Source organism: Lygodium microphyllum, chromosome 7, assembly GCF_053477565.2.
Source record: "Lygodium microphyllum isolate KBCC chromosome 7, Lygodium_microphyllum_v1.1.10, whole genome shotgun sequence".
Taxonomy (NCBI): Eukaryota; Viridiplantae; Streptophyta; class Polypodiopsida; order Schizaeales; family Lygodiaceae; genus Lygodium; species Lygodium microphyllum.
Window position 1 is genome coordinate 52433754 of NC_141141.1, and position 15622 is coordinate 52449375.

Genomic DNA, 15622 nt, shown 5'->3' on the forward strand with positions numbered 1-15622 from the left:
GCCCATCGGGAAGGAGACCCAATGAGTGTAGATAATCAATAGGAAGCTAAAGAAGTCACGAACCAAGCTCGCATATTCATGAATCCATGCTCTGATACTAGTTGAAATATGACAAGGATTGAAGCTTGCTTGGAAGAGCTATGGTGGGAGAGCAAGAGTAAGAAAGAGAGAGAGACCAAATGGGAACTTTAACAGTCACAATGTGTGACCAGGCCTTTCTTTATTCAAAGTGTCATTGAAAGAATAAAGAATAAAGTGATAGTGATGGACGCCCGCCACCTGCAGTGTGCAGTGGCGAGTATTGTCAATGTTGTAATATACGGACGGCTAGGCAGAGACACCTTTGGCCCCAACACTCATATCCATCTTCTTGCTCAAACCATGTATCGTAACACTGGCAAAGTGTGCAAAGTGGGTGGTAATGTCCAAATGGTGGAAATAACTTTGTATATTGATCAAGTGAAGTATCCTTTGTATGATGCAAATGTTGTTTTCAAGAGTATGGCAAGCAATCTCCAAAGCATCAATGCTACTCGGAGGCAAAGTTTGGGAGAGGCTCAGAGAATTCACAAAACAAAATTTTGCAACACGTATTATGATTTTGCAGCACCTAGTTTGTATGTATTTCATGTTAAGATTCCCTCTAAGGATGAGTTCCCTACGTGATTCTTGGGTGCCTTTAAAGTCAAATGTACTTTGGCACAATACCAGTTCATTAATAAGGGTTTCTTCCAAGTACTACTAGATTCAACCAAAGAAAGAGAGTGGCTGCAAACTTGCATAGTGGGATATTGAGTTGACTTGGTTCACTGCTTGTCTTGGAGGATTACTAATTTCTCGTTTGAAGGAATTCTTTAAACAAAGTGTATGGTGTGGGTTTCTTTTCTAGACATCCATACACTATTGGAAAATAAGATCATGACAACCACTTCATCCAATACTTTGGGAAAAGTATTGGATATGTTCCGTGTCCTCTGGCTTATTGGAGGGGAATTAGGAAAGCATGTATTTTGTGGGATAGGAGGGTGTGGCACCTCGTGAAGATTTGGAGCTGGTAGATGCAAGGAGTATTGAAGTGGTTTGCTCTATCGAAGTTAACCCTTTTCCAAACTCCTATTACGTGCAACTGTCCTAGTAAAGTTAGTAATTTGTTAGCCGAGTCTAAAAAGGAGGAGGAAACACCGAGAGAGCCCGAGGAAGAAAACACGGGTGAGCGGCTGGCTGAGGTGGAGATGGAAGAGAAAGAGCATGACAAGAGAAAGAGCATCCTTGCCATGGTCCTGCAAAAAGCCGAAAGCAGGGGTGTACAGTCATGCACAATAAAAGCAAACGAAGATCCCATTCAGGAGCAAAAGACTGGCTGGGTAAGGGCAATCCTCTGATCACTTGTATGCCCCTCTGGCCATCTTGGACCCTTATACTTAAGAAATCCATGAAAGGGCTCGCAATATTGTCTTGGAATGTTAAGACTCAAGAGGGATGGATGGGTGGGGTCCCCAAGCAGCAAGCAGTAATAGAAACGATTAAAAGGCTGAGATAAGATGTGGTGGCTTTACAGGAAATCAAATAAGGGACGGATTTTCCTCTTAATCTAAGGGACTTTCCAAGTTTTCCTTAATGCCCCTGACAGGGCTACTAGGGTTACAACTCTCCTTTGCAAACGGTCTCTTCATCATACTTTCATTGCATCCAGTGGGCAAAGAAATTTTGTGGCAGTCGGCGGGTTGAATTTCGCGCCAGGTTATATAGTCTTGATCTCTGTGTACGCCCCGAATCAATCTCTTGAGAGGGATCCCATATGAGAGGTGTTAGCTCGGATGGATTTTGGCCCATTTGCCTTGTTAATTGGCTATTGGAATATGGTTGAGTGGGTTGTGCTGATAGGTTTCTAAAGCAGAGTCCTATGAGGAACTTCAAGCACATGAGAAATTGCTTATAATGCATGACCTAGTGGACGTTGCCTCCATAACTAGGAGTGGAGAGCTCAATAGCCTGTCTTAGAGGAATAAACATGTTGATCTCACTTGGAGAATAGCAAGGTTTGATAGAATCTACTCCATATGCAATGCGCCATGGCATTTTGTTGTGTGTCATTTTCCTGATGATGAAATTGCCAGGATGACTCTTGCTGCAGTTGAAAGTTTCCTTCAGAATAGAGAGAAAGCAAAGTTGGAAGGCATTCAAGTTCAGGCTTGAGAACTCGATGGCTCCAAGTCAATGATTATCCAGCCACATTTTTCTTTGATGCCATGAGGATCAAAGGATTTTAGGACGCAATTCTGGAGTCACAGCCCCAAGAAGGTATTAAACACACTTCTAATAACAAAATTGCTGAGGTTTTTCGAAAATTTCTTTCCAGAACAGTGGGTGACATTTGAACTGCAAAAATTATCTATATGAGCTTCTCAACAAAGTGAGAAATGACAGTTCGCTGTCCGAGGCAATAAATGGAGGGGTTATCAAGCCAACTCCTAAGAATCCACGGCGGCTGACTCGTAAGAATTGGAGGCCTATAATGCTTCTAAATCCTTGTGTGTGAGAGAGAAATCAGATCCAATCTGAGGTGGATGCAGAAGCTTCAGACGTCTAGTCAACCATAGGCTATTTTGAATAAGTTCTTGATTGTGATTGCCCCACTCAAAAGGAGAGTTGGTTGGGACTGGAATGATTTTAGAGGCTCCTCTTTAGCAAAGAGAAAATCAAAGTCAAGGTTTCTAATTCGGATTGTGGCAAAGAATTATTCCACAATTGGTGTGCAACCCCCCTGAAAAAGGGGATTCATATTTGAACATGTCCGTCTGGCTGACTGTAGCAAGGTGTTTACATTGCAAAGGAACAATAGCTTGGAAAGATATTTGGAATCCCAAGATTTGGTAAGGAATGAATGCCTTTTTTTTTTAAGGTAAGCCCTCTTGGCTTTCGTTGGATCCTGCGGAGAAGTTAGTGATCTCCAAGCTCCAATGCATATTTCTCAGTTTCCCTTTAAAAATACGTATTTCTTACAACAGAAGACCAAAGAAGCCACATATTTTAGTGCTTGCCACTTCCAAAAGCCATCCGCGGTTTAAGCTCTCAAGATGCATACCTCCGCCTGTGAAGTACCTCTATTGTTCTCTAATAATGGGTGGAGACAGTTACACAGGTTTGGCCACCACCTTATTTCACCAAATCAATTTGTGAAGTGGATATTATTAAATGGCTAGATGGAAGAGGTTGCAGGTTTAAGGCCTCATATATGCAGAATGAAATTTATGCACAATCTAGAAAATAGGCATAGAGAAAATATAAAGCACAGGCTACCCATAACCATGCACCTGAACTATTACATGTCTAACCTGCTGCAAAGGATATTGCTGTATTTTTTCCTTTGAGCAGGACCCTCACTGGCATAACCCAAAAACCATTTTTGTCCATATTGATGTTGAGCTCTTGTTGCTATCTTTTTGCTTACACTGCAGAGCATTGCCCAGGACTGTACTAAATGCATTCCATGTGCCACATAACTCAAATCTTGCTAGTTGATGTTATTCAGTCCCCCATTGCTCACTGCAGTAATAAAGCATTCAGTTTTCACAAGCTCTGAAAGGAAAAAAAGATCAATCTATCCCATCAAGTCTGGTACAAGTGGATGTTGGAGATTGGCATTACAAACTGGTGAAGACAATGAACTGGCCGAGAGTACAAATATGATAACAAAGACAACCACAACAACTAATACTGTAACAGATTATTATATATAATAGACTAGTACTTTGAGGCAATGTCCATAAAGATGGTGATGTGAGATATGCAGAAGAACAGAAAGTCATAATTCACTTTTCTTTTGAGAAAGAGGGAACCAAAAGCCACCAGCAGTTTTCTTTTGAGACCAAATAATTGGCCTGATATTTTGTGCTTGTTTAGTATTCAAATGCCAAGGAAAAATGTCACCCAGCTCTGCTTTGGCATAAAGCAGGCCAATGTAGTGACTAAGGATATAAGCTCACTCTAGCTATCTATACAACACAATAATGACTAGAATTGCAGAAAGTGGTAGCAATCTCTGCAAGGACAGGATATACCTTCACTGTACTTGTAGAAATAAGCTTGCTGGAGTTAGCTGGTTTATTGCACCTCATATAACATCAGGACCAAAGCGACCTTGTCACTTAAGTTTTTTGGGGTACACATGCCCGCATCATGCCGTGTCATAATTCCAGTGCATGAATGCTTGGGTGAATATCTCTTGGCCAACAGGTGGAAAGTCCTAGAATGACTTGACAAGACCTTCAAAAGTCCATTGCATTTCGTAGATAAACATAAGCATAAACATAAACTTGAGAACTATGACAGCAGAGGAAGTGATGAAATGACAGCAGAATACTGTACTGTGGGAAACTGTTGGAAGTTATAGAATTGAGACTGCCACTTGAAACACTAAAACTGCCGGACAAAAGCAGCAAACCTAAGAATGTGCAGAACAAGAGACCAAACAAACTTTACAAAGTAGATGATTGAACTCAAGGTAACACAGTTGTTTACCAAGCTCACGTGTCTGCATGTATACCAAGCTGTCTATATATACAGATCAAAGACAACATTCTCAAATCACTTGGCTGCTGCCTTCATTGTCTTCATTGTCTCCAAAGCCAGCCACAAATCGTATAGACTTGAAATATATTGGTAAACAAGAACAGGAACCGTGTAAGCATGCCATGATACCGAAGAATGTGGACTTCACAATTCATGTGGTTCAAGACCATACATCTGGCTGTAAACACTGGCATCCTGCTCATGCTATCAACACCAGAGTGTGGAAGGCAACAATGCAATTCAAGATGAAGAATTTGAAAGTTCTCCCACCTTCTAATGACAGCTTATGGATCAGCATTAGTTACTCAGCACAAGCATGTCTTCTTTGCTCATTTGAAATAATTTTAGAAGTGGACTGTCTAGCATATTTCTGTATAGATTCTTTTGAGTCAGTTCTGCTGTCTTTTCGCTCATTTCTTTTGCACACTGAGTCTTACTATGATCAGCACAGTGAATCCTTCCTGAAAAAGCTCCAAGAAACAAGATCATCTGTATTGCTTTGCTGCAGTCTCAGAGCCCTCCACATCCAGAATGATCTCCTTTGACTTGGAAATCACAGCATTGTTTTCCTCTTTCATAGTCATCATAGCTGACATTAGTGCAAATAAAAACCTTTGTGGTACAAATCTGGCATCAGTACTTGCTGTGCTATTCAGCATATCTGTAATATTCTTTGATTCGTTTTGAGCTGCTCAGTCTACCCCATGGCTAAACAAGTACTGGCAAGCTCGTATCTAGATTGAATGTCTACACACAATTTCAGGGGCCCTCTACCCCATCCTTAATAGGAAATCTCCTTGAGACATTGCCAGTGCCTATATCACTCCCTGGACTCTCAGAATTGCAAAACCTCATCAATCCTTTGAAATCAAATTGCTGTCACTATCATCATCTGACATTTCCTCATCATCTGACATGTCATCATCACCCTCCGACATTTCCTCATCATCTGACATGTCATCATCACCCTCCGACATTTCATCATCATAGCTGTTATGAGTGTCATCGTCATAGTTATCATCCTTACTATCTTGTTCACTCTCAAAACCTGTAAATCCCTGAGGTTGTCCTTTACCTTCATCTCCCTCTCCTGATTCTTCTTTGTGCCTAAACTGAGGATTGTGTACCAAACGTGGCCCTGCATAAACCATTTCGGCATACTTCACTTTCAGACATACTAGAGGATGGTTTTGGATAGGTTCTGGATAATAATAACCTTCTCTTAGAATAAAAGTCTTGAGACGACCCCGACAGCTCATATAGAAGATCCCAGGATACCGGTTCAACAGATTTTCGACTTTCTTGGGCAGGCCAAACTCCCTTCTGAAGGGCAGTAAAACTTTCAGCCTGACCTTCTTCTCAACTGTCAAGCAGAAAAACTCATGCAATAGGGCGACTATCCGTTTATCTGACAATGGAGTTCCCGTTTGTACAGAAGTCCAGTCCTGATAGGGAGAGACATATGGAAGCTTTTGCCACTCCGCCAGACGCTCAACATTCTTCTTCTTCATAGACATACCTGGTGAGAATGACACTTTGAAAGCAAGGGGCTGATTCCTTGTTTCTATCTCTATCATGCATCTATTATACACAGTTTCCTTGGCTGCTTTTTCAAATTCAGAGATGGCAAAGCTCTCGTCCCATTGTACCAACTCAATGTAAGCCACTCCATCTTCACGGACAAGCCTGAAAAACTCTGGATAATTGGGAACAATGCTGGTCAAGAAATCACCTGGAAACCCTAACACTCGCCTCGCACCAGCTACTGAGTCTGCACATATGCGTCGATGCTTAGACATCATGAGGAGCCTCTTGAGCTTCTCGACGATGCAAGGCTCAGCATCTCTGTAGTATTTCCTTTCTTCTTCAACCAACTGCATCCACTCGTCACTCAGCCTGCACCACAGCCGGCGGCTGCCAGGCTTTCTGAACAGGATAAAAATGTTAGGGAAGCGGCGAAGGTAACCGGCAACGGAGGTTTTCCTGATCCTCATTTTAAGGTCCCATCGCTTCTGCTCCAAGTCCCAGACCTTCAAGCTCTCGCTTCTCTCCCGGAGGAGGAGGTCCGTGATCCTGAGGATGGGGCGGAGGTGTTTGTCCCGCTCGGCGATGGCGTCGAGGGCGCGGTCGACCTTGAGCTTGATGCGGGGGTATGAGACGAGGCGCACCTGCACGGGGCAATACGTCTTGTTATGCAGGAGAGGAGAAAGCAAGCCGCCAGTTCGCATAGACAGAGCAGGGCTCGAGAACACAGCGGCAAACCACCGAGATGGTAGCATCCTCACTATCCCTGTCTCTCCCGCCCATCTATTCAGACAAAATTTCCACTATATAATTTCCCACGTTGTGAATCAGGACAATATCATAAGCTTCTCCTAGGGAGCCATGGCATACTTATCTAGGTGTGCTCACATACCTCGCTAGGTGCAGACAGGGTTAGAGGGGGTGCCTAACTCAAAGGGAAAAAAAAAAGGGGGCTTTTTCCCTTTCCTATAGGATTCAACATCGTGAGCTTGTGCAAGGGAGGGACTTCATACCTAGATAGGTCCGGTTGGGGCAAAGGGTTGCTAGCTCGAGGTTTGGGGACCAAGAAAAATGGGGTGCCAACTCAAAGGGAAAAGGGGCTCTTTTCCCTTATTTCTCCCTATAAGGTTCAGCATCATGAGCTTCTGCAAGGGAGGGACCTCTTACCTAGCTAAGTACATTTGGGGCGGGGGGTTGCTGGCTCAAGTATGGGGGACAAAGGGCTGTTGACCCAAAGGAAAACGGGGCTATTTTCCCTTATTTCTCCCTGTAGCGAACATCATGAGCTTCTACTTAGCAAGCATTGGTAGCCCTATGCCCCCAACTACACCTAGCTAGTATATGGTCCCTCCCAAGTAGAAAGCTCATGATATTGAATGCTACATGGAAAATTAAGGAAAAATATCCCCTTTTCCCACATGGGAAAATGTCTAAATATTGTTATGGAAAATGTCTAAAACTTCTTGTGGAAGTCTTCAAAACTTATAGCATTTCACAAAGCTCTCTAACAGGATTTCCTTTTTGTTTATGTTTTGGGTGATTAGAATTTGGGCAAGGGAGACATGTATTCATATCACCTATATAATTGGACTACTTATTTTTTATTATGACGTGACTGTGCCATTTGGATATCCCAAGTCCACCACGAATTGCCATATCACTCGTCGTAACCAACTAACCACTAACCAAATAGCAAATCCACATGAGCACAACTCTCCATGATGACTACCAAAGCAGGTGCCACTGACCCTAGTGCTAACTACTAGAACTCCTTCATATTCACATGTTTAAAGGCTAGTTTTTGAAAATAATCTTTTTTGTTATTTGACATATCAAAGCGTTTACTCTTCAGAGCTTTTGCAACAAATATTGAGTTTTTGTGTTTAGATAGACCTTCGAAGAGAGAGGAATAATGGCCACCCATTCCAAAGGATCACTTTTTTGGCCCATTGGAATGAAAGGCCATAGCATCCTAATTTGCATTGGAATGAAAGGCCATAGCTCCAAATCCACATGGAAAGGCCATAGCATCCTAATTATCTAAGAGGAATTGTTTGCTTTCAACAAAGTTTATGCTCACGTGAAGCTTTTCTAAACTATCTTGATACAGCTCAACCTTCTTGTTGAACACTTGCAACTAATTTGCATTGTTTGAGAAAGTGATATCTCACCTTATCACAAAGCCAATTAGCTTTGAGAATTTCCTTTTAGCCTTAAACCTAGAAGGAATTTAACTTGTAAATAAATCTTTTGAAAATAGTGTATGTCCATATTGCTTGATTTATCAATCTAATAACACTCCAATAGGATTGACGGTACATTTCTCGATATTATTTTCCCAAACACACTAGGATGCAAGAAACCAATCAAGAGAACCCATACAAGTTGGCTTTCAAGCATTTCATGATCTATACATTACATTAGTGGACAACAATCGTCTTGTCTTCTTTATCACATAGCTATCATAAGTCATGATACTTCACCACATGCAAAATGTCAATCCTTGCATTTTGAAGACACATTTATGCACCCCAAATTTGAAAGGTGAGAAGGATCGAAGATTGCACGCGAGAGCTATGGCGGGAGAGCAAGAGCAAGAAAGAGAGAGACAAGAAATGGGAACTCCAACAACCACAATGTGTGGCCGGGCCTTCCTTTATTCAAACTGTCACTAAAAGAATAAAGAATAAGTGATTGTGATGGGCGCCCACCACCTGTAGTGTGCAATGGCGGGTACTATCAGTGTAGCAATACACGAATGGCTAGGCGAAGGCGCCTTTACCCCCAACAACCTCCCACTTAAAGGTGAATCTGCCCTAGTGAGAGAGAGAAAAAAGAAAAGGCAGTACAACATGTACATGTACAACAGGATGAGGAAAAAGACGTTATCTCATCCAATGCCCATCAATCTCCTGAGGAAGGCAAAGCGCTCAGTAGTGAGGCTCTTCATGAGTAAGTCTGTAGGATTTTGATCAATCGGAATCTTGACAAGGTCAACAGACTTGTCCTCAATGACCTCACGAATGAAGTGATACCTCACCTCAATATGTTTCATCTTCACATGGAAGACCGGATTCTTGGCCAACTGAATGGCACTCATAGAATCCGAATGCAGTGTAGGCATAGCATCTATCATACCAAGGTCTGCAATCAAATGGCCTAACCAGATAGCCTCTTTGCAAGCATCTGTGGCTGCAATATACTCAGCCTCTGTAGTAGAAAGGGCCATACACTTCTGCGCCCTGGACATCCAAGATATAGCCCCTCCAGCATAGGTGAACACATAGCTAGAAGTGGACTTCCTACTATCTGCATGTCCTGCATAATCAGAGGTAGTGTACCCCACGACTCTTTTATCCTGGCCGCCATAACAAAGACACATATCTATTGTGCCCTTCAGGTACCTCATGATACCCTCCACAGCATCCCAATGTTTCTTGCCATGTGTAGCCATATAATGCACACAACCCCAACTGCAAAAGCTATATCTGGACAGGTGGCTATCATGGCGTACATAAGACTGCCCATGACTGATGCATAGGGAATCTTGGCCATCTCGGCCCTTTGCTCATTTGTCTGCGGACAATTGGCCTGTGAAACCTTCACGTGATAAGGTAATGGATAGCCAATAGGGTTAACATCCTGCATGTGGAAGCGCTCGAGGACTTTATGAATATACTCCCTCTGTGACAGATAGAGTAGTCCCTGAGATCGATTGCGCGTAATGCACATACCAAGTATATGAGAGGCCTATCCCAGATCTTTCATCTCAAAGCTCTTTTTGAGTTGAGCCTTAAGAACATTTAGCTCCTCATGAGTTGTCCTTGCTAAAAGCATGTCATCCACATAAACGGATCCATAACGCTACGACTGTAGCCCTGTGACTGCATGAATGCATCAAACTTATGGTACCATTCCCTAGGTGCCTACTTCAAGCCATATAGACTCTTCTTTAGCTTGCATACTAGGTGTTCCCTGCCAGGGTCTACAAAGCCCTTAGGCTGCTCCATGTAAATCTCATCATGCAAGTCCCCATGTAGAAAAGCCGTCTTGACATCTATTTGGTACAAGTCCAAGTCAAGCTGTGCAACCAAGGCCAAGACTAAGCGTAGGGTGGTTATCTTGACCACAGGAGAAAAGACTTCATCAAAGTCAACACCATGCTCCTACTTAAAACCCTTAGCAACCAATCAAGCCTTGTATGCCGGCTTGGGGTGTCCAAGGGTACTTTTTAGCTTGTACACCCACTTGCATGGCAAAGCCTTCTTACCCTAAGGCAAGGAAACAAAATCCCAAGTCTTATTCTTATGCAATGAGTCAAACTCAGACTGTATAGCCCTCTCCCAAGAGTGACAATCACCCTTGTACATAGCCTCATCATAAGTAAGAGGCTTTCCTGCATCTGTAACCAGTACATAATCCATAGAGAGCGCAAAACGGTCAAGAGGTCGTCTATCTCTAGTAGAACACCTCAACCCAAGCTCTGCTACCTGATCGCCATCCTATCTAACATCAGCATGTCTAACATCTGGGTGATGAGCATCAGGTGATGCGGCAAGTTGTCTAGTTGGCCTTGGAGCAGGCTAAACGAGAGCAGGCGGCTCCTCCTGAAAGATAACTCTACGTACCTCAATCACTTTTTCAGGCTGCATATGCATTTTATCCTCATGAAAGATGACATCATGGCTGCGGATCACTTTCCGTGCCTGCAGATCCCATAGACGGTAACCCATCTCTCCTGCATCTCCATAGCCAATGAAAATGCATTTGACACTTTTAGAATCCAGCTTATCGTGTTTGTCCTTGGGTATATGGCAGAATGCCTCACATCCAAAGACACGCAAATAATCATAAGAGGGAGGCTTGCCTGCCCATACCTCCTCTACAACCTAAAAGTCTATGCCCATTGCTAGGCGACCTGTTAATGAGATGCACTGCAGTAGTAACTACCTCAGCCCAAAAGTGCTGCGGTAAGCCAGTGTGGCTAAGCATGCTACAGACCCTTTCCGAAATGGTCCTATTCATGCGTTCAGCCATACCATTCTGGGGTGGGGTGTAAGAGGTGGTCAACTGACGCTTAATAACCGGCTCATCACAAAACTGCTCAAAAACATGTGATACATACTCACCCCATTATCTGACCTTAAACATTTGAGCCTTTTCCCAGATTGGTTCTCTGCCAATGCAAGCCAACGCTGAAATGTGTCTAAGACATCTGATTTTCTCCTTATGGGATAAGCCCAAACCTTGCGTGAGTGATCATCTATGAAAGTAACAAAGTACTTTGCCCCACCAAGTGACTGACAGGGCATGGGCCCACATACTTCTGAGTGCACAATAGCCAAGGGCTCACCCATGCATTTCTTACCAAACTTTTTATGTATATTTCTAGTTTGCCTACCATAAAAACAATGATCACAATAATCAAAATGTGAAGAGTCAAAAGGCAGAAGATACTGCAAAGCACGAAGCATTTTCATTCCTTTAAGAGACATATGCCCCAAATGAGCATGCCAAAGGGATACATAGGGAATAGAACCCACAAACAAAACATGATCCAATGTAGCTCCTGATATAAGTAAGGGATAGAGGTTGCCAGACTTGGCACCTCTTGCAAGTACAATCCTGCCACGAGTAATCTTTCATACAGAGTCTCCAAAAGATACAAAATACCTTGCATCATCAAGCTGTCCAACTGACATAAGGCTGCGAGTCAACGCATGTACATGGCGCACATCATGCAAAACAAAAAAGAACTGTCAGAAGGAAACTACAGCCGAACATATCCAATGCCCACAATGTCAAGAGACCTGTCATCACCAAGACACACAGAACCAAACATGGTACGATAGGTATGAAACCAATCTCGACAGGGTGTCACATGAAATGATGCACCCGAATCCAAGAGCCAACATTGTGCATACATAGAATGTATCTTAGAAGTTTGTAAGGCATCGCATGAAGAAGCTGCAAGTATGTAATCATCATCTGAATCAGTGGCCTGCATGACATTAACCTCTTCTATCTTCACACTGGACTTTGCAAGTATAATACTACGCTCAAAAGACTTTTCTTGCACTTTTTCTTTTCCCTTTTCCTTGCACTTATCATCATGCATTTTATGGCACTGTGGCCTAATATGTTCTGCTTTCCCACAATAATGACAGGTAAGATCAGACTTCCATCCACATGACTTACTGCGACCACGTGACTTGGACCTGGATTTCTGAGAGTCCCTGCCCTTATGATCATTATCATGCCTGCCATGTCTGCCACCTCTAACGGTCAATGCATGTGAAGAGCATGAAGCATCATTGTTTCTCCTGTTGATTTCCTCAGTCAATAAAGCACTCTCAACATCTTTGATTTTCAGCCCATCAAGCTTGTTTGTGCATATGGTAGTACGGAAGACATCCCATGATTTAGGCAAGGTGCCAAGCAGAAACAACGGGTGCAAGTTTTCTTTGAACTCAATACTCTGTGACAACAGACTCTTCATGATAGCATGAAACTGACTGAAACGAGATGAAAGGGAGGTCCCCTTCTTCATGTGAAGGTCCATTAACTACTTCAGCCAATACATCTGTGACGCAGGACTCTACTGCGCATAGAGCTCCTGAATCTTCTCTCATAAATCCCATGCACTCTGATTCTCATCTTCAACAACATTATGATGGACCTCTTCTGATAGTGACAAAATAATGGTAGACTTGCATAGCTCATCAACTTCCATCCAAACATCATCATCTATATCCTTAGGTTTGACACCTTTGAAACGCAAGGGTTTAATTTGCAACTTCTACACCAAAACCTACCATATTTGAGACTTCCAATACCCATAGTTGGTACCATCCAACTTGGCAATGTTAAAGAGAGCTGTGTCTTTCAAATAACCAGCCATACTATCCCAAATCAAAGCAAAAAAGGTAAATTTGCAAGTTGCTGTAATTAGCAGAAAATGCACTAAAACCATTGCTAAAACGGGCTGAAAGAGTGGATTTTACGAAGAGAAGCACATGTCCACCAAATATGACCAAGATAGCATCAAATAGTAAGCATTACCCTTAGAGAAGTGCTCAAAATCTGTAGATTTCAGCTTGCTATAATAAATGACAGATTTTAATAAATGAGAGTTAATTGTGCCAGAAGCGGATCCCAAGTCAATCATATACTGCCAAGACCATAGCCAACATCATGCGGGCATAGCATAAGCATATGACAGTCGATAAGCATGAATCCAACACCCAAACATGTCATGAAATATATGCCAGTGAGTAGGCACACCCCCCAGTCAACAAAGCAAAATGTTCCTGTCACTACCAAGACTTGACACAAGTATGTGTCAGCTCACAAAGAGAGGGACCCAAGTCAGAGAGTCAGCTCATAAGCATCGAAAATGAACCAAGACATATGAGCCATGCATCATCTCACATGTAAGAGATCCCAAATAGTCTCAAAAGATCAAATAGCATAAGTTCTGCTTGCTCAATGTTGATAAAGCATCCAAAGACTCTCCCACTCGCACAAAAGCTGTAAATATCAAGCAACAAAGCTCAAACAAAGCATGTACAAGCACCAGTGACAAGTGTCCAAGATCAAGATCAATGAGACATCCCGGACATGGAGGCAGTGTGGCATCCATATGTAGCATCCACATAGACATTAAGTATATCCCAAAATAAACTCTGGCATGCCCCAAAATATGCTCCAAACAATCGAATGTTAAGCCCAAGTAAAGCTCCAATAGCATCCAAGCTCAAACAATGTAACTGACATAGGTAGGTGACATGAGCATAAGTGCATGTCCAAAGCGGTCAAGCATAGACTGATAAGTGTCAAGATACATCCAATATAAATATCCAAATGCTATGGAAAGCAGAGCTCAAGCTCAACCAATGATTAAGAAGCAATGTGAACTCTTTTCCAATCCCCGATTGTCAATACATCAATGTACATCTCCAAGACATGACCCGAATAGCATAGGCATAAGCATACATGAGTAGAATAGCTTCAGTCCAACTATTTACATCAGACATTCACTGCTCCAGACTGAGTATTTCAGATCTCAAATCAGTACCAAAATGATGGCAATCCATTAACATAGCATCTCCATACATGTATACATCATCTGGACATCAATATGCATCAAGTGATCAATCCTGGTAAGCATAGACTTCAAGAGATAAGTGCTGCCCTATTTTGGCCTGTCTGTGGACTGGTTATACAGTCTCAAATCTAAGGTAAATCAACTCAAGCTCAATGCCAATGCCTGGGAGCTCAAACAAGGGTCAAGACAAGTGAAAATGACTTGTGAAGCTGCCTTAAAGTGCCAGGGAGGAAGGGGGGGCTACTGAAGAAGATTACGAACAGTTGGGACAGATGGCGCACCCTGTGTGAATGGGATGGGGGGTCCTCTTGACCATGTGGCAGTGGATGGCTTATGGGGAGGGCCACAAAGGGGTCAAAGAAGCCAATGACAAGGCCTCAACAAAGCCTAATCAAGCCAAGCTGAAGGGGGAGCTTCAAACTCCAAACGGGAGCTCACTAATGGCTGCCCCTTTCCTGCATGACATGTAACCAACATAAACCGTAAAGACAATGAGTGTATACCTCTGATACGATGCCTTGAGGGTGCCCAAAGGGGCCGGGAAGGCGCTCGGGAAGCCGAGGAGGGACGGGAGCTCGAGGGAGTTGGCTATGGCTGCCGGGATGGAGACCCAATGAGTGTAGGGATTCGAATGGAAGCTGAAGACACCACGAACCAAGCTCGGGAGGTCGAGAAGCCGAGCTTTGATACCAGTTGAAAGGTGAGAAGGATCGAAGCATGCACACGAGAGCTATGGCAGGAGAGCAAGAGCAAGAAAGAGAGAGAAAAGAAATGGGAACTCCAACAACCACAATGTGTGGTCGGGCCTTCCTTTATTCAAACTATCACTAAAAGAATAAAGAATAAGTGACTGTGACGGGCACCCGCCACCTGCAATGTGCAGTGGCGGGTACTGTCAGTGTAGTAATACACGGGAGGCTAGGCGGAGGCACCTTTACCCCCAACAAAATTTTCTACAAAGCATAATCCAACTCCATGTTTACCGCAATATCATTTCTTATGCTACAAGTAAACCACACAAACCAATTATTTGTTAATCTCCTAGCTCATAATCGATGCTAGCATCACAAGATGGATCTCAAAGCAAGTCAAAAGCTTTTGCTCTTCTTCACCAAGCTATGTATATATATTCCTACAATCCTAAATCTAACATTTAGTATTAGAGCATGCTTCAACCTCTTGGGTATAGTTGTCAACACCTTCCAATTGATCTTCTCAGATTGGGATAAGATATGAGGACCATTTGCAAGTCGAGAATATATTGCAGGTAAGCATATAAGGATTTGGCATCATTAGCTTTTTGATTTGGGTTCATTTCAATCTACTATTAGTAGTGTATATGTTGTTTCATCCCTTTGTGCAGAATTTTTTATAGCAATCAATTTTGCAAATGAGTCTTATAGTCCCACTTATACTATG

At 42.8% G+C, this 15622-nt stretch overlaps 1 protein-coding gene across 1 annotated transcript; it reads right to left on the reverse strand.

Annotated features, from left to right (window-relative positions):
• Nucleotides 1-2978: 2978 nt before the first annotated feature.
• Nucleotides 2979-7013, reverse strand: LOC148033442 (protein ROOT PRIMORDIUM DEFECTIVE 1-like). The gene has a single exon (XM_087681367.1). The coding sequence runs from the start codon at nt 6849-6851 to the stop codon at nt 5427-5429; it is 1425 nt and encodes a 474-aa protein (XP_087537493.1). The 5' UTR covers nt 6852-7013; the 3' UTR covers nt 2979-5426.
• Between the last annotated feature and the right edge of the window lie 8609 nt (nt 7014-15622).